The sequence below is a fragment of the Trichomycterus rosablanca genome, chromosome 1 (assembly GCF_030014385.1).
Source record: "Trichomycterus rosablanca isolate fTriRos1 chromosome 1, fTriRos1.hap1, whole genome shotgun sequence".
Taxonomy (NCBI): domain Eukaryota; kingdom Metazoa; phylum Chordata; class Actinopteri; order Siluriformes; family Trichomycteridae; genus Trichomycterus; species Trichomycterus rosablanca.
In genome coordinates this window covers 38,878,561-38,896,987 of record NC_085988.1, presented here as the reverse complement: position 1 = coordinate 38,896,987, position 18,427 = coordinate 38,878,561, and the positions used below count along the sequence as shown (strand labels likewise).

At 38.1% G+C, this 18,427-nt stretch overlaps 1 protein-coding gene across 2 annotated transcripts; it reads right to left on the bottom strand.

Annotated features, from left to right (window-relative positions):
- Positions 1 to 5,754: 5,754 nt before the first annotated feature.
- On the bottom strand, positions 5,755 to 18,123 carry alkbh3 (alkB homolog 3, alpha-ketoglutarate dependent dioxygenase). Of its 2 annotated transcripts, none has more exons than XM_063002604.1 (10): positions 18,100 to 18,123; positions 16,997 to 17,078; positions 16,220 to 16,287; positions 16,104 to 16,138; positions 15,950 to 15,997; positions 15,419 to 15,525; positions 13,677 to 13,765; positions 12,759 to 12,968; positions 12,484 to 12,576; positions 5,755 to 6,301 (listed from the first exon to the last, which is right to left on the bottom strand). In XM_063002604.1, exons 2-10 carry the CDS (start codon positions 17,070 to 17,072, stop codon positions 6,206 to 6,208), a joined length of 822 nt encoding a protein of 273 aa, XP_062858674.1. In that variant the 5' UTR covers positions 17,073 to 17,078; positions 18,100 to 18,123; the 3' UTR covers positions 5,755 to 6,205. The 2 variants fall into 2 exon arrangements, with proteins under 2 accessions (XP_062858674.1, XP_062858665.1); XM_063002595.1 differs by lacking the exon at positions 18,100 to 18,123 and adding an exon at positions 17,963 to 18,052.
- Between the last annotated feature and the right edge of the window lie 304 nt (positions 18,124 to 18,427).

Below are 18,427 nucleotides of genomic sequence, written 5' to 3'. Positions count from 1 at the left end.
ACCCAGCCACGTTCCATCTTCAATGCTCTCACTGATGGAAGGAGGTTTTGGCTTAAAATCTCACGATACATGGCCCCGTTCATTCTTCCCTTAACACGGATCAGTCGTCCTGTCCCCTTTGCAAAACAGCCCCAAAGCATGATGTTTCCACCCCCATGCTTCACAGTAGGTATGGTGTTCTTGGGATGCAACTCAGCATTCTTCTTCCTCCAAACACGACGAGTTGAGTTTTTACCAAAAAGTTCCATTTTGGTTTCATCTGACCGCATGATATTCTCCCAATCCTCTTCTGGATCATCCATATGCTCTCTGGCAAACTTCAGATGGGCCTGGACATGTACTGGCTTAAGCAGGGGGACACGCCTGGCACTGCAGGATTTAAGTCCCTCTCGGCGTAGTGTGTTACTGATGGTAGCCTTTGTTACTTTGGTCCCAGCTCTCTGCAGGTCATTCATCAGGTCCCTCCGAGTAGTTCTGGGATTTTTGCTCACCGTTCTCATGATCATTTTGACCCCACGGGATGAGATCTTGCGTGGGGCCCCAGATCGAGGGAGATTATCAATGGTCTAGTATGTCTTCCATTTTCTTACAATTGCTCCCACAGTTGATTTATTCACACCAACCTGCTTGCCTATTGTAGATTCACTCTTCCCAGCCTGGTGCAGGTCTACAGTTTTCTTCCTGGTGTCCTTCGACAGCTCTTTGGTCTTGGCCATGGTTGAGTTTGGAGTCTGACTGTTTGAGGCTGTGGACAGGTGTCTTTTATACAGATAACAAGGTCAAACAGGTGCCATTAATACAGGTAACGAGTGGAGGACAGAAGAGCTTCTTAAAGAAGAAGTAACAGGTCTGTGAGAGACAGAAATCTTGCTTGTTTGTTATTGACCAAATACTTATTTTCCACCATAACTTACGAATAAATTCTTTAAAAATCCTACAATGTGATTTCCTGGATTTCTTTTCTCATTTTGTCTCTCATAGTTGAAGTGTACCTATGATGAAAATTACAGACCTCTCTCATCTTTCTAAGTAGGAGAACTTGCACAATTAGTGGCTGACTAAATACTTTTTGGCCCCAATGTAAACCCACCTTTAAATTATACTCAGGCAACTCAGATCCTCGAAACTTGAGGTGATCCATCTGAAGCTTACACTTATTTTGTTTCTCTAGATAGACTTTGTATAACAGGCAGCTTGAAAAAGACAGCAATAGCATGTCATGGCCAAATAATCAGCATGTTATGTTCCAAATATCATATTTGGCAAGACTTTTTTTTTTTTTTTTTTTTTTTACTGTTTTTTTGCTTTTTAAGTTGAGCTTTAGACATGAATGGCCCCTCATCTGTTTGGAAACTGCTAGTCACATTGTTCACAAACACGTTATCATGGCAGATCAAATAAAATGCCATGCTGTTTATTAAACACATTAGTCTATAGGCCACCCAGTATCATCCCACCCTGAGGCAGCAGAAACAGCTTCCTCGTCATCCTGTAACAATGATTGTTTTATTAAAGGTATTTAAACACACCAGGGACGATCTAGGGACAGTCGGCTCACTTACAACTGCAGAAGGCTCAGATACTGCAACAACACCATCAATCACTGTTGAGAGATAGTGTTACATACTACAGTGTTCAGACCGTATCAGTGGAGGGATCATTTCACAGTGTATGTTCTAGAAAAGGGATACTGTAAATTAAATGTAATGAACCTGCCTTGAACGTAGGCCCTTGTGTCCAGGGGGGTTGTTGGCTCTGATGAGCTTGCTTCAGGGATTCCTGTCCAGGGACAGTTATAAATTGGCCACTGTAAAAGGTTCTGGTTGTGGCCCCCTCCTGTTTTATGAGCTTCAGTCTTCTTCCTATTAGCTACGGAGGCTGAATAGAAGGTAAGCCATGCCTAATTAGACTACAATATAGGATATCAAGTAGCTATGCGCAAAAGTCATACCACTGTGTACTATGTTTTTAAATTTCATTTTTATTACCTGAAACCTGCGTCTGATGCACCATACATTTTCAGTAGGAGACAGATCTGGACTGCAGACAGGACAATGCCTTGTCGTCTTGCTAAAATAATCATGGACTTCCAGCTTCTAGGGAAAGTTGCCTTGACAGCATGTGTCTCTCTAAAATGCCAATATACACCTACACCTTTACACATACACAAGTCACCTACTGGCACCCATGAGAGTTGGTCCTTTTTATCAACACGTTTTTATCCAAAACATGCTGAAATGTTGAATCATCTGACCACAGAACATTTCCACGAACTTTTGGTTCATCTGAGATGATTTGGGCCCAGAGAAGTTGCCGATGTTTCTCTACAGAATTGATGCACGGTTTTCTCTTTTGTTTTTTGCATTTTTTGATGCAGTGACAGACTGTTTTAAGTGACAACATTTTTTCTAAGCCCATGTGGCTATATTTATCACAGTAGCATAATGATTTTCTCATGCACTGACATATTAGGGATCCAGCCTTGCCCTATTCATATTAAAATGTTTTTGAACTTCCTGAATCTGAAGATGGTGAAAGACCCAAATTAAAGACCCAAATTAATCGCAATCTTGTGTTGAGAAATGTTTGTTTTGAACTGATTGACAATTCTCTAATAAAGTTTAACACAAAGTGGTAAGCTTTTGGTGGATCCTCCTTTTTTATACTCAATCATGATTCCCTCACCTGTTACCAATTTATCTGCTTAAAACCATTTAACTTCAATATTCTGTAAATGTTTCACTACTATTTTGCCTTGTCCCACCTTTGAGTGTGTTGCATGCGTTTATCCTTACAAGGAATACAATGAAACATGGAAACACTGGGTAAATGACTATGTTCTGCCCTATACTTCTGCTAAATGTTAAATTAGTAGACTGTTTCAAAAAGCTTTAGAGGCCCCACTCTTTTATCATTCACATCCCCCCTAGTGAACTTTCATTGTTGTAATACACCCTCGCTGGTTGTGGAGGACTGCAAGATTACAAATGCCACTCCTGACACGTAAAGCTACAGGTGCATCTTTACACTAGCAACTGCAAATCCACCTTCTCAGAAGGGAAAACACAGGGGAACCTGAAGAAAACGAATGCAAAGTCACACTAAGTCCCTAAAAGACAGTAACCTGAGGCAACGTTCAAATCTAGGTTCCCAGGATCCTGTGGCTGTGCAGCACCCATATATGCTGCACCACTGTACTTATTATTGAAAAAAGTGTTTATTATTAGTTTTCAACTAATTCTTTCAACCTGCTCTGGTTACCTTGTTATTGAAATTGTTATTATTAAAGTGTTTTTATTAGTTTTCAATGACCTGATCTGGTTACCTTGTAATAGACTTATAAACAGTCATTATCTAAAGACAGAAAACCTGCATATTAATATTGTTTACAGTTCCAGTTTCAAAGTTCTTATTGTTTTCTTTGCAATGATCTTCATAGATTACCTGCTGTTTATAAGAACAAAAACAGTGCTAAATTTCTTTCAGAGTATGTTCAAAAAGAGGTCCAAATCTTTTGAAATCCTTTTGTTATCCTTTCCAGTCTTGTAAGCTTTGACTTGCCATTGGATACACTGTATTGCAAAAAAATCCTAAAGCAAACAGCACATTAAAAACAGATGCTTTCCACAAGTAAAGTTACCAATAACACTTATCATGTATACAGTATGGTCAAAAGTATGTGGACACATTGGCTTAATAAGCATCCCATTTTAAAACCATAGCCATTAATAAAGAGTTTACCCCCTATGTGGCTAAAACAGACTTCACTTTTCTGGAAATGCTTTCCAAAATGTTTAGATTGTATCTGTGGGAATTTGTGCCTATTCAGTTAAAAGAGCATTAAGCAAAATTAAGCTTAGGCACTGATTTTACATCAAGCAGGTCTGGCCTGTGATGTTCCAGTTGATCCCAAAGATGTTTTATGGGGTTGATTGTTTATTAGGATTTTAATGTCATGTTTTACACTTTACATTCATGACAGAAACGGTAGTTACTCATTACACAAGGTTCATCAGTTCACAAGGTATTATCAAACACAGTCATGGACAATTTTGTATTTTCAATTTGACCTCACTTGCATGTCTTTGGACTGTTGGAGGAAACTGGAGCTCCCGGAGAAAACCCACACAGACACGGGGAGAACATGCAAACTCCACACAGAAAGGACCCGGACCACCCCCACCTGAGTATCGAACCCAGGACCTTCTTGCAGTGAGGCGACAGTGCTACCCCTTGAGCCACCGTGTCACCTTTATGGATGTTAAAATTAAGGCTCTGTGCTGGCCACTGGAGTTTTCCACACCAAACTTGTAAAATCATTTTTCTTTATGGAGCTTATTTTGAACATTGGGCAAAGTCATGCTGAACCAGGTAAAGGCCATTGCAATAAAATAATATAATTAACTTTATATTAATGGGTTTTATAAACCTAGTAGCAATGAATGTGGCTGAAATACATGAAATCAATATGAAGGGTGTCCGCACACTTTTGGCCACTCCGGACAGTTACGAAGCTTGAAAACTTTCCTGTAACCGTGGCTATAATTGGAAACACTGGCCATAGTGTGGAAAAAGGCAGATATGTTGGGGAAAAGGCAGATTTGTTTTTGCCAGGTTTAAATGTCACCACACTGAGTATTCCCCCACAGTGCAGCACTAAACAGATAATACATTGTTTATATACATGGCAAACTTTCATAGTATTGTGAAATGAAATTTAAATATATATCAGACAGTGGATGTTCCTTATTTAAAAAAGAGAAATGTGTAAAACACATTGGTATTGCAACAGAATAAATCACGAGGACACAATGACAAATAAGAGTAGTTTCTAAAACAAAACTGCTAACTTACAGCCAAACAAGTTTCTTTTTCCTTGCACACCCGTTGCGTCAGTAAAAGGCCAAGCAAACCCATTACAATAAACAGCATGAAGTATTACATTCCAGAACAAGGGAGCAAGTGCCCTTCTAAGCATAAACCAGTTGTTATTGGTTCGGACAAGAGGTCTGCAGCAACGTCTGTGAAGTATTATAGTACACAGTGTAGCTTTAATTAAAGTTCTGCTGCAAATCACTGTTAGCAGAAAGCCATGTGAATCCATGGGAGATTTATACTCTTGTAATGGCTCAAGGCTCTGAAAAAAGGTCCTTAGTTAAAATTCTAACTTCTAGTTAGCACCAGTCAAAGCCGTTTTTTGACATGCCATTTTTTAAACCACAGAACAACAAATTATGGTTATACACACAATTAAGTTTTTGACATGGCTTTTCTAGTTCCCTGATCCAACACACATGCGGTAATTGTCCATGAGACTTTGCTTTGCTTAGCCAACTGACCTAAAGCTAGGTGTCTGTTTGAAGTTGGTGGTTCTTTCCGTAGGTGAGTCCAACAATTAAAAATAATTCAACTCCACATGCATATATAGCTTAATACTAACGGTTATAGTGCAAGATCTATTTATTCACAACATTAAGCCCTAAACTTCAAAATGCTCTTTCCATTATCTTTAAATCATACACTAAAGTGTTTACTCCTATGGGCTGGGATCCCTCTGGTAATGCATTGAGGCAATATTCAGTAAATTTTTAACTGAAGTAACCTTCAATGCACTAAAGTTGGGAAAAAATGTGCAAAGCTATGGCTTTTCTGTTGAAAAACTCTAGGCAAAATCATGCAAACGTATATATTTTATAAATATCATGTAAATGCAGGTAAATTAGCACCAGGCAGCTGCTCAGCAAAGTCACATAATTTATCTTTAAGATGTTTATTAGCCATCAACTTAAATTAGCTATTTAATAAAGTCACAAAAAGCTATAACACACAGTGGAACTATTAAATATTAAGAATCTAAACAATATACTCTTCTTTGTTTAGTGAATACACATTCAGACCCAATATAATTAAACATTGCACCCAACTATGATGGCATATTTTTTTTGGGTTTTGTTTCGGTGCTAATAACTTTAGTAGTAAAACTGAATATACTACATTTGTATTGGGTATTAAAGTTATCAACTTTTACGAAAAAGGAACCCAAACAAAAAACAAAACTGAGTTACTTTAGAAGAGGATTAAGCAAGATGGCACACAATCCATCACTTTTTCAATATACTAAAAACCTAAAATGAATCAACTACTGGTAAATGGCAATCACTACCCATCAGTCTTTCTGTTCTCATTTCTCTTCTGTTAGTGTCCATCATCTTTTGAAGTGGTGTGATGGTTCTGGGTAGATTGTACGAAAGGTCAGGTTAATCCGTGGCCCCCGGTCATGGTACTCCTTCGCTACCTGATGCTGTTTAAAACACAAAGCGTGAACAATTAAAAATGAAATACAATAAATGAAGTTAATAAACAGATTAACAAAGATAAAACAACACTTACAATGAACATTTGGCTAATGTAAAGTGGAGTTGATGTAAGTGGTGGGGGTATCTAATTATTTTTTTTAACTTTTTAACTTTTACATTTTCAGCATTTAGCAGATGCTTTTATCCAAAGCGACTTACACAGTGAGCGGAACACAATGAGCAATTGAGGGTTAAGGGCCTTGCTCAGGGACCCAACAGTGGCAACTTGGTGGTGACGGGGCTTGAACCGGCAACCTTCTGTTTACTAGTCCAGTAATTTAACCACTGAGCTATCACTTTTACCATTTAACGTACATCCAGTGCATACAGTCCACAACAATGAATGGCACTCCATTCTGGTCACTTTGGTCACAAGTTTTGGTGACTTTGGTGACCCGCTAAAGAAATGAGAGAAAGTCAACCTATAATTAAAGTGCCTGAACTTTGCTAAACACTACTATTACTTTGCGATGTTCGATGGTCAGATGAAATGAAAATTAAGCTTGTTGACAAGAAAACCTTAAGGTGGGGTTGGCATTAAAGAAAGGAAGACTACATCAACACTGCAAAGAACATGTTGCAGGGCTATTTCCTCCATAGGCCCTGGGAACATCGTTAGAATTAATGGCATCACAGAGTCCATAAAAAAAACAAACAAACACATGTGATCCAAAACACATGTCCAGAACAGCACAAAAATGGTTCACTGAACACAAAATCAAGTTTCTGCTATGGCCAGCTCAGTCCCCTGATCTAAACCCCACAAAAAACTGTGGGCGGATCTAAAGGGGAGAGTGCACAAGATAAGTCCTAAAACCCTGGATTAGATGGAGAGATTCTGTAAAGTGGAATGATTTAAAATTCCCTGCTCTGCATTCTTTAACCTTATAAGATGTTATAGGAGAAGGCTGCTGTTTGATTTGGCGAAAGGAGGATGTACAAAGTATCAAATGCACCATATTAAAAGAAGTGGTGTTCAAAAAAGTATTTCTTGGTGGTAATTTCTTTTAGGATAATCTTATGCAAATTTACCAAAAGGTGTTTTATCCTTTTTACTCAACTTCACCAGGAGTGCCAATAATTGTTAAATGGACTGTGTATCTCCATTAATAGTTACACACAATGTCTTATGTCAGTTTATGCTTCCAAATACCAAATCTTAGAGAAAACATTAATTTAGACACATATTAAAATGTATATGCAAATGGTACATAAAATAAATTAAGTTTTAAATGTTAACACTCTTAATGGAAAAAAGATTATTTATGCAAATAGCCTGAATCCCTGTCAGAAATGTCACACAAGACTATACAACATGCTCTCAGACTGACAAGAAGGGGAAGACAGAAGCCAAAATCATTTGAAGAGCTGTGCCATGACTCGAAAGCCGTAAAAACAATACAATGTGAACAATAAGCAGCCTCCTGCACCGCAAACACCCCACACAAAGCGTCTCGGCTAAAAAAGCAGCTCACGGATGCACATCTAAAGTTTGCATACACGCATTTTTATCAGTGGCACTTACTCCAGTTCACAAAGAGCCACATAGCCACAGTGGCTCCGTGCCACTGGAGATGTTTTTGTAGTTTTCATTAAGTTTTGTTACAGAACATTAGTAAAATACAGAGCAATATGTGTCACATGATTTTAACAAAATGCTATATTTCACATTGTTGGACAAACTGCCATTTTAAATGTATTTTAATGTTTTTCTTTCTCTGGGGGTTTGTGGGACACAAACTGATTATGTTGTTTTAGCCAGGCCCTTGTATTAAGTGACCAGTCTAGACAAGTATGGTACATTTTTTTGATTTTTAGAACAGGTCAAGCCTGCCCCTGGGGAATTCATATCAACAGTACAGCTCCACAACAAAGATGAACAACAATCCTTGACCGGTTATGTAATGTCTCTCCATATCCATAAATATTTAGTGTTCTTTTCAAAACACTCTTCAAAAAGTAGACAGTGTTGGATTGTTAAGTCCTACTTTGATTACAAAATGTAAATTTTGTCTGCCTGAAAAGTTCCACTGAGCACTTTGGGAGGAATAAATAAAGAGCTTTAGAGACAGTCCTCAGTAGTTGTTATTAACCGGCTCTGCCCTTTTTACCTAATTTGTGCTCTGAAAATCTCTGTCTGGTCTTTGTGCAGAGTTTAAAGCAAAACTGCAACTGAAAAAAAAACCTCCCACATGTATTTAGTATTAAACTAGTAAGATGATAAGGTAGTGAACAGGTCAGTCTGATTTTCTTAATGTAGTTAAAAGGCACAATCTTACATGAAACATATGTGTAATCAACTATTCACACATTGAAAAAAATGTTTAGTTTGTTGTCTGACATACTGTTACAACATTTTATTACGTTTCCAGACTTCTTTGTTCTGCTTTGTATTATCCTTCACAAAATGGTGGTGCCCATGGACCCTTATAACTATAGTGATATTTTTGTACTAACACATCATAAAAATTTTATTTTTCATATTATTTTAATAATAGTTTTATTTTCCTTTAACCAAAATAGTGTGAAGTCATACTGCATATGTAACTACCTCAGTGCTACAATAGAAAAGAGTGAGATAGTTGCGTTTTCTGCAGGATTAACAATAAGTTAACTTTTACTGTTCAACTTTTATCCAAAAAAAGTTCTTTATAATGGTTGTGTAAATAAAAGCTGAAAAACTTGAATTCTTTACGTCAAGCTTTATGACTAAAAATCTGGTAGTTTGGCCATTGTTGAAAGAACAAAGTGGCAGGCCAGATCGTTGTTACTGTGAAGGATTATAGAAGAGTCTTGAGTTAATATGTAACAAAAACCACAATTGGTAAGGATTTCTCAGTGACACCCCCCAAACCTGCAGTTGCATTGGTTGGTTCATCTTGTAATCACTTCAGGAGTATACTGTCACCATCTCCACACACATCCAAGATCGAGGTGGGCTGTGATTGTTATGTGCCTTCTCCAACATAGTGTGCAGAAATCCACACACTGCCATCTGTGATCAGCCGCACACTGTGCAGGTGCTTCATCTGCTTTGACCATTGTCCCTCCGTCTACAGACACACAGCCAAATTGTGTGTCTGTGTATGCACCAGACTGGTTGATAGCACAGCTGGGATTTGAAACTCGAGAGCTCAGTGGTGAGATCCCAGTGGTGGTGGGCTAGTGTGTTACTACTGCTACTGCTTTACAATTTCAGTACCCTATACATGTCAATATTAGTGTGTAACACATCAGCAGAAACTGAATAATGGGTATAGGGACCTGTCTTTCTGAACATATTGTAATTATATGATCAATTATCTGACGATGTTCTTGGTGGGCTAGAATAGAAAAATTACCCATCTTTGCACAGCTGGGATCCTCAGATTCCCGCCACCCTTATCTACATTGCTAAACAAATATATCAATGAGATATACAGTGTATCACAAAAGTGAGTACACCCCTCACATTTCTGCAAATATTTCATTATATCTTTTCATGGGACAACACTATAGACATGAAACTTGGATATAAGAGTAGTCAGTGTACAGCTTGTAAAGCAGTGTAGATTTACTGTCTTCTGAAAATAACTCAACACACAGCCATTAATGTCTAAATAGCTGGCAACATAAGTGAGTACACCCCACAGTGAACATGTCCAAATTGTGCCCAAATGTGTCGTTGTCCCTCCCTGGTGTCATGTGTCAAGGTCCCAGGTGTAAATGGGGAGTAGGGCTGTTAAATTTGGTGTTTTGGGTACAATTCTCTCATACTGGCCACTGGATATTCAACATGGCACCTCATGGCAAAGAACTCTCTGAGGATGTGAGAAATAGAATTGTTGCTCTCCACAAAGATGGTCTGGGCTATAAGAAGATTGCTAACACCCTGAAACTGAGCTACAGCATGGTGGCCAAGGTCATACAGCGGTTTTCCAGGACAGGTTCCACTCGGAACAGGCTTCGCCAGGGTCGACCAAAGAAGTTGAGTCCACGTGTTCGGCGTCATATCCAGAGGTTGGCTTTAAAAAATAGACACATGAGTGCTGCCAGCATTGCTTCAGAGGTTGAAGACGTGGGAGGTCAGCCTGTCAGTGCTCAGACCATACGCCGCACACTGCATCAACTCGGTCTGCATGGTCGTCATCCCAGAAGGAAGCTGATGCACAAGAAAGCTCGCAAACAGTTTGCTGAAGACAAGCAGTCCAAGAACATGGATTACTGGAATGCCCTGTGGTCTGACGAGACCAAGATAAACTTGTTTGGCTCAGATGGTGTCCAGCATGTGTGGCGGCGCCCTGGTGAGAAGTACCAAGACAACTGTATCTTGCCTACAGTCAAGCATGGTGGTGGTAGCATCATGGTCTTGGGCTGCATGAGTGTTGCTGGCACTGGGGAGCTGCAGTTCATTGAGGGAAACATGAATTCCAACATGTACTGTGACATTCTGAAACAGAGCATGATCCCCTCCCTTCGAAAACTGGGCCTCATGGCAGTTTTCCAACAGGATAACGACCCCAAACACAACCTCCAAGATGACAACTGCCTTGCTGAGGAAGCTGAAGGTAAAGGTGATGGACTAAACCCAATTGAGCACCTGTGGCGCATCCTCAAGTGGAAGGTGAAGGAGTTCAAGGTGTCTAACATCCACCAGCTCCGTGATGTCATCATGGAGGAGTGGAAGAGGATTCCAGTAGCAACCTGTGCAGCTCTGGTGAATTCCATGCCCAGGAGGGTTAAGGCAGTGCTGGATAATAATGGTGGTCACACAAAATATTGACACTTTGGGCACAATTTGGACATGTTCTCTGTGGGGTGTACTCACTTATGTTGCCAGCCATTTAGACATTAATGGCTGTGTGTTGAGTTATTTTCAGAAGACAGTAAATCTACACTGCTATACAAGTTGTACACTGACTACTCTAACTTATATCCAAGTTTTATTTCTATAGTGTTGTCCCATGAAAAGATATAATAAAATATTTGCAGAAATGTGAGGGGTGTACTCACTTTTGTGATACACTGTATCTAGGTCAGAATTTTTCAATACTTGTCTTTTGAGTCCAAAGCTACTCATGATTTAGTGTTTTGAAGTTTGTGTAGGCATACTTTGTTCATGTAGACACTTTGTTCATAACTGACAAGTCAGGTGTGTTGGAGTAGAAAGAAATGTGCAGGGATACTTAACTTACTTAACTTTACTTAAGTAAAAAAATACTTTTCTAGATCAGTCAGCAGCTGAGGAAGTCTTGTTTTTTAAAGGATGTTCTTTCTACTGTTTCCCTTAGAGTGATTTGGTCATTCCCCTTTTTTATATTATATTTTACCTAAATAAGGTGAACACTTTTATATCAACATTATTGCATACTTACAGTATATATCCCACTGAATAACTCATTAGTGCATAATACTAACAGTATGTCTTAAAGTATAATTATAGTCGATTAACCCCTTGAGGACTGTTACATCATGGGTGACGCATTCAGGTCTTTTTTGTTAGTTTCTTTTGCCGCTCTTTCTAGGTATTATGAACAGCATTACATATACACTACAACATACACTACATAGTATACACTACATATCTCTCTGTATTATCTAGTAATTCAGGTGCATTTTACTAAGATATATAGATAAATAAATAAAGTCATAGCCATTACTGTTCCAATCTAGTTAATTAAAGGACTATTGAGAATATTAGTGCTTGGTAATGTTTAATCTAAAGTATAATTATTCCAATCAACCCCTTTTTTAACCTTGATGGAGCCCCAGATTATGATTAAGGCTTCGGATCCTTAAGTTCAGATCTTGTCTACTGTTTACATTGTAAAATATCTTAGCAAGTAAAAATCATCTTGAAAAAAGCAAATGCATCAAATCTTTATCAAAAGATGTACAAATATTATAAGATACCGTTTTGTAAAAACACAAAAAAACCAAACACTTGACTTGCTTGGTCGCACATGCAAATGTGAGGATTTGTCCTAAAAACACACAGCAAAACCGAAAGAATTTTTATTAAATATATTGTATTATATATATTTTTATTAAAAGTGACAGATAAAAGCATTAAAAATAAGTTTTGCCCCGATTTACTATAGAGTAGACTAGAAATATTACATTAAAACATTTGAAAAATATTTTATACCTGCCAGTCGTCTTGAGTGCATCCCTCCATAATCAGGAGTGTCCCATGACTTAATGGTATCTTTAGTTTCTCCACATATGTGTAGTCTCCATCCTAAAACACAAACATGACTTAAATACACAATGTATGACCACATGTTTACAGTGTCAATTTCATCTGTACTAACAATGCTGTGACATCTAAAATTCAAACCATCCATGACATACACAGAGAGTTTCATCCCCCTTTTACTTTACACTTAAGTGGCCCCTGCAACAACAAAACCCCTTACTTACTGGAGCAGGCTTCTTGCGAAGACTGAAAATCCTGGTGTCACCGAGACTGAGAGAGGCTATGATGGGGTGAGGACCTAAAGAGGGCTCGTCATCACTGTGCCAGGCAATGCTGTCCTTTCCATTTCGGTACAGGTTACACAGTAAAGAGTTAAATGTGTGAGAAATCTCTCGCTCAATGGCCTGACGCAGGTTTATCAGGATAGGATGCCACTATTGCAAGGGAGAAAAAAAGAAAGTATGTATAGAATAAGATGACCTTAATAGCAAATATGAAAACAACTATAAAAATGGTGTGTTGCAAATTGTCCATGGCCAAACTAAAAAATGAACTGTTGCATCTGTGCATGGGTACAACTGGCTGTATGTGAATGATCTTTTTCTGCTATTGCTAAATTACAAGTTAAATTGGTAACTGAAGCATTAACCAAGCAAACAAAGCTAACTAAATTACATATTGCTAATCACATCATTGTTATTCCCAATAGTTCCATTTATTTACATTTTTTACATTTACATTTTCAGCATTTAGCAGACACTTTTATCCAAAGCGACTTACAGTTATGACTGAACATGATTTTGAGCAATTGAGGGTTAAGGGCCTTGCTCAGGGGCCCAACAGTGGCAACTTGGCGGTGGTGGGGCTTGAACCGGCAACCTTTTGATTGCTAGTCCAGTACCTTAACCACTGAGCTATCACTGCCCCATTTCAGAAGTTATTTACAATAGTTTCATTTACGTGTGGTTACACCAAGCACTGACCAGGCCTGACTCTTGTTTAACAGATAAACGATCAACTTACTTAATTGTTAATACACATTTCATTAATTATACATTTGTATGAATAATCTGTTTGTGTGGTGTGAATTTTTATACAAGGTAAACTGGGTGATAACTTTGCAAAAATTAAATGACTGAAACCTGAGGGTTGACTTGCATTGTGGACCGAGAATATGTGTACGGGAGTTCTCCATACCAGCAGGTCAGTCTGGGTTCCTCGTATGCTTCACCTAAGTAAAATAAAAATCATTATTTAAAATATAGGTTCCCATGACAACCATTTGTGTTTCCGCTCAATAGCAGCAGACGACAAGATAAATAACACAAATAAATAACAAGATAAAACGCTTGTATCTGTCTAAAGGTCATGAACTGTATGACATTACTGGCTGAATTTCCAAAGAAAAACTTGCTGCGTAAGATCTGTGAAACTGGTATCTATGAAAGATGAGAGTGAAGTGGCTGACCAAAAAACACACATAGCACAAGTTCAAGAACTGGTGCTCGGCCAAGAGGACAAAACTCAAATCAACACGTCAAATTTCCAGAGAAAGTGGACTTAGCCAATCATCAGTCTGAATTATTTATTGTGATCCGGTACCATAACAGTAAAAGAATTTGGAAAAGTAATCGACATTTCCCAATGCTATGGGCAAAGGTACTGAGGTCCCTTTATTCCTATTCTGACTCACAGTATGTATACAGGTTTTGCAGGCAGTGGCCACAGACAATTACTCTTTTTTCATCCCTCCTGACTGACTTCTATATAGTTTTACATTTTGCTGGTGTTCTTGTTACCACTGGTAGCATGAGGTGGTACCCACAGCCCATTCAGGTTGCACAGGTATTCAGCTCCTCCAGGATGGCACATCCATATGTGCTGTCCCAGTAAGGTTTGCTTTGTTTCCCAGCACAGTCTCAAGAGAATTAAGGAGATACCAAGACTGTTATACAAAGAGTGTATACACTGCCATATTCCTACAAAATGACCTCCAACGGGCTACTGTTGTGCATGTTTCTGACCAAAGTGTTAGAAGTAGAATCCATGAGAGTGGTATGAGGAGGCCGACATTCTCTATGCTCACAGACAGCCATGGTGAGTATCTACAGTGGTCAACTAACAAGTTATTGGCAAGCCAAGACCCATTGATGCCAGAGGCCATAAAGGCTTTGGCATCTTGTAGGAACCAACAAAAGGGCTACTGTGACTTAAATTGCAGACAATTTTAATACCGATAACGAGATGAATGTGCCAGAAAAAGCCTCAAACCTGTCTGTGTTTGGGGCTGCATAACTGAATGCCAGTCAGAATGCCCATGCTAACACCTATCCACCTTTAACAACCTCTACAATATGGGCATATATGCATTAAAACTGGACAATGCAGCAGTGGAAGAAGGTCAGCTGGTCCACTCAGTCTATCTCCGAGATCATATGGGAGCAGCCACTTGTGCACTGAATGATCCACCTCGCAATCTGATGGTAATGTCCTGGTAATAGAAAGCACAGAACTCCCTCATGTCTTGTAGAGCCCAGGTCAGTTTTTTTACAGTTTATTTGGTTGGTAGTCCTAATGTCATGGCTGTTCGGTGTAAGTACATACATACACCCAATAGGAGCTTCATCACATAAAAATTGTATATTTTGTCATTTGGAATCCTTAAGCCTTTAAAACAATGTTACTTTTGTTAAGTGCCGCAAGAAATAAAAGTTCTGCCAGTTTAGAGGAAAAAGGAATGGAAAAAGTAAATCATCATACACATATACATACCCAAACACTCAAATACTTGTTTCACTATTATAATAAGAGCTTAATTTCTAAACCTAAGCTACTAAAAATAAATGTTCTACCATTTAAATCAACTTCATTTCTTATTACTCACCCATTGTACCATAATTGGTCTTCTGTGACCACGGGAGCTCAGCCAGCAGTTTTGAAAACATCCAGTCTGCCTGCTCCAGTGGTAAAAACCCAGGAAGGAGTCTCAGTCTAGAACAACATATTTTCCTGAAACTCACATTCTAATGTTATGTTACCCTCTGCACCACATTACTTATCAGAACCAGAAGCTATACTTTATATTTAAGCTCTGTCTTATTTACCCACTTAAGTACTAAGTCAATACACATTTAAGTGCCATTAATTCTAAACTCAAAATAGGTTTAAATATATATATATTTTAGACCTCCCAGGTGGCTCACAGCATTACCATAATATTGTAATATATTTATCTTTACTAATTCTGAATGAATTAGTAGAATGAGCACTTCTAGTTAATCAAAAATGTCAAAATATGGTTTGATTTTCCGAAATCACAACAAAAGTCCAGTTCTAATACAAATGCTCAGCTAATAACCATTAAACAGCAGAGGAAAAACAGAAATATCATATTATTATTTTTTTAATCTTGTACCTGGACACTCCCGTGGGGCCCTGGCTGATCTCGTAGCTTCCGGCCTCTCTGACAAGAAGAGAAAAATGCATTTTAATTTATGTTGCTTTGGATTTTGCACTGGAACAATCAAGCACTTCCAGATCAATAGCAAAAGCAAAAAAAAATCACTCACTGAATTTCTTTTACCTCAGGAATCACTCTGATAGGCTACAACAAATAGGCAGAAATGAACAGTGATAAAGTATCAACACTTTTCTTAAGCCCTAAAACACATTACTTGACACTTACATCAGCCGGCTGATTAAACTCATACTTTACTGGTCCAGTTTTCCATGAACCAGGTTGTGGCTTTACATCTGCCGATGAAAAATGACATTATTATTATTTAAAACATCAAATGTGTTGCTGATTGTTCCGTATAAAATGGCTAAAAAGCTGTACCAGTGTGTTTATAAAACATAAATAACGTGTCAAACTCGAGGCCAGCGAGAGCTTAAAAGATGTATGATTGTCTTAAAATTCACTGTAAATTCTTACATAAACTGCATCTCCCACAATGCATGCCGATTTTGTGACCTGCAAAGTGACCGCATCCCACCACTAGGTGGCAGTGTTTCCACATGAGCATTTAACTGAGGTGGTTTTCCGACAAGAAGAGAAAATTGAAGCAGAAAGAAGGTAATTTAATGAAAGATGGGAAAGTGAAAACAAGTTTGTGCTTCAAGAATAAAAACCGGTTTGTCTCTTGTGTTATGAGGCCGTGTCTGTGGTAAAGGAGTACAATATAAATGTAGATATACATTATAAATGTACAGTATAAATTTGGCATTTTGACACCAAACACAGAATTTTGCCTCCAAGAAAAACAACAAATTGTCCAAGACTTAAATGGCAAACTGCAATCACAGCAGGATACGTCACAATCGGCCCTTTGGGGGCCACCATAATGCAGATGTGGCCCTCGGTGAAAATGAGTTTGACACCCCTGATCATAAATGTTTGTGATCTAGTTCATTTGTATTACGCTTGGTCAGTTATAGAAGTTAGTAAACAGATGGCATATACCTGTAGGACAGGCTGGTTTGGGCAGAGGTTTGGCCCAGGAGCCCTGCACCCGCGCTCTCTGACGTTTGTCACCCATAGATAACTAAATCAGAAAACGAACACAAAACAAACAACCAAAAACCACTTAAATAAAATACCCTGTTCAAAAACAGTATGTGAATAACAAACATTTCCAGTAAGTCATTGATATTATGAAGTACTACTGTGTTAACACTGTGTTTTTTTCTAAATGTTGGTGGTTTTATGTGCATATTTAAACAAACCAATACTAACATACAATTCTTAGCATTACTTTTTATTATGGTTACAGTACACTCCATTGGGTAATTTTTTTTGTGGTCACCTCTTACCTATATGTGCTTTTTACACATCTAATTCTAAATTTTTGAAGCCATGTTTACATGCAGCCTAATAATTAATTAATAATCTGACTGCTACCTTAATAAAAATAGAAAACCTTGACGTATACATCTTAATTAAAATAAAGTGAACTCATTGAGACCTCAACTAACATTAGTCTGATTTATTTAGGTAAGTAATCCATTAATAATCAAATTAATAAACCATTAAAAATAATCACATTTATTATCTGCCTATAGAAGCTGCATGTGTGTAGTTTTAATTTTATGCACTCTGGAGCTGGTCGTGTACTATTTAACAGCAAAAACAAAGTTAAGGGTTATTTGGAACACAGCCACTGCTCTGGTTAGTGGAACTTCTCTGCCACCTTCAGGTCTATTAGAACACATGCAGTCAGTACAGTAAAACCATATAAACAGTCAATTCCTCGCTGCTAGTTAAACTGATCATTATTATTGCACTGAGAATTACGCATGTAAGATACAAAAATGCACATATATCTAATACAGTTAATTTAACTTACAATATAAAACATACTAACAGGCAGTAGCATGCTAGCTAGCTAAACACAGCCAGAATAAAACCTGTACATGTTATATAACTGACCTGATTAGCATGTCAAATTTAAATCAGGATATGGGAAGTTTAAAAAGCATCACGCTTTAAATTACTGAACAAAAAAATTATTAATTCTAGGTCTTAATAGTACGTAAGTTAATTTAGCAGTATGTAAGTAAGCTCACACGATGTCCTGCTTAAAACGTCCGAGCGTACAACAGCTACCACCACAATAGTTCCTCTTTAAGGGAGTAACAGCAGAGACAGGTTAAGCAAGAAATGTATTTTACAAATAAATATCCAGCAAACGCAAAACTAAAGTGTATTTGGTCACCCAAAGATCCCACAAGATTCATCAGTTCAATTCTTTTTCATGTCGAACACATTCATGGACCAATCTGTATCTCCTATTCACCTCACTTGTATGTCTTTGGACTGTGGGAGGAAACCGGAGCTCCCGGAGGAAACCCATGCAGACACAGAAGAACATGCAGAAACTTCACACAGAAAAGA

Bases quoted from the DNA above. Each gene is read 5' to 3' on its own strand.
- alkbh3 (XM_063002604.1), bottom strand. From the start codon at position 17,072: ATGGGTGACAAACGTCAGAGAGCGCGGGTGCAGGGCTCCTGGGCCAAA. The intron at 15,998-16,103 runs GTGAGTGATTTT...TCTTCTTGTCAG, and splicing joins CCTGAGGTAAAAGAAATTCA to AGAGGCCGGAAGCTACGAGA. The intron at 6,302-12,483 runs GTATAAAATATT...TGTTTTAAACAG, and splicing joins GCACTCAAGACGACTGGCAG to CATCAGGTAGCGAAGGAGTA.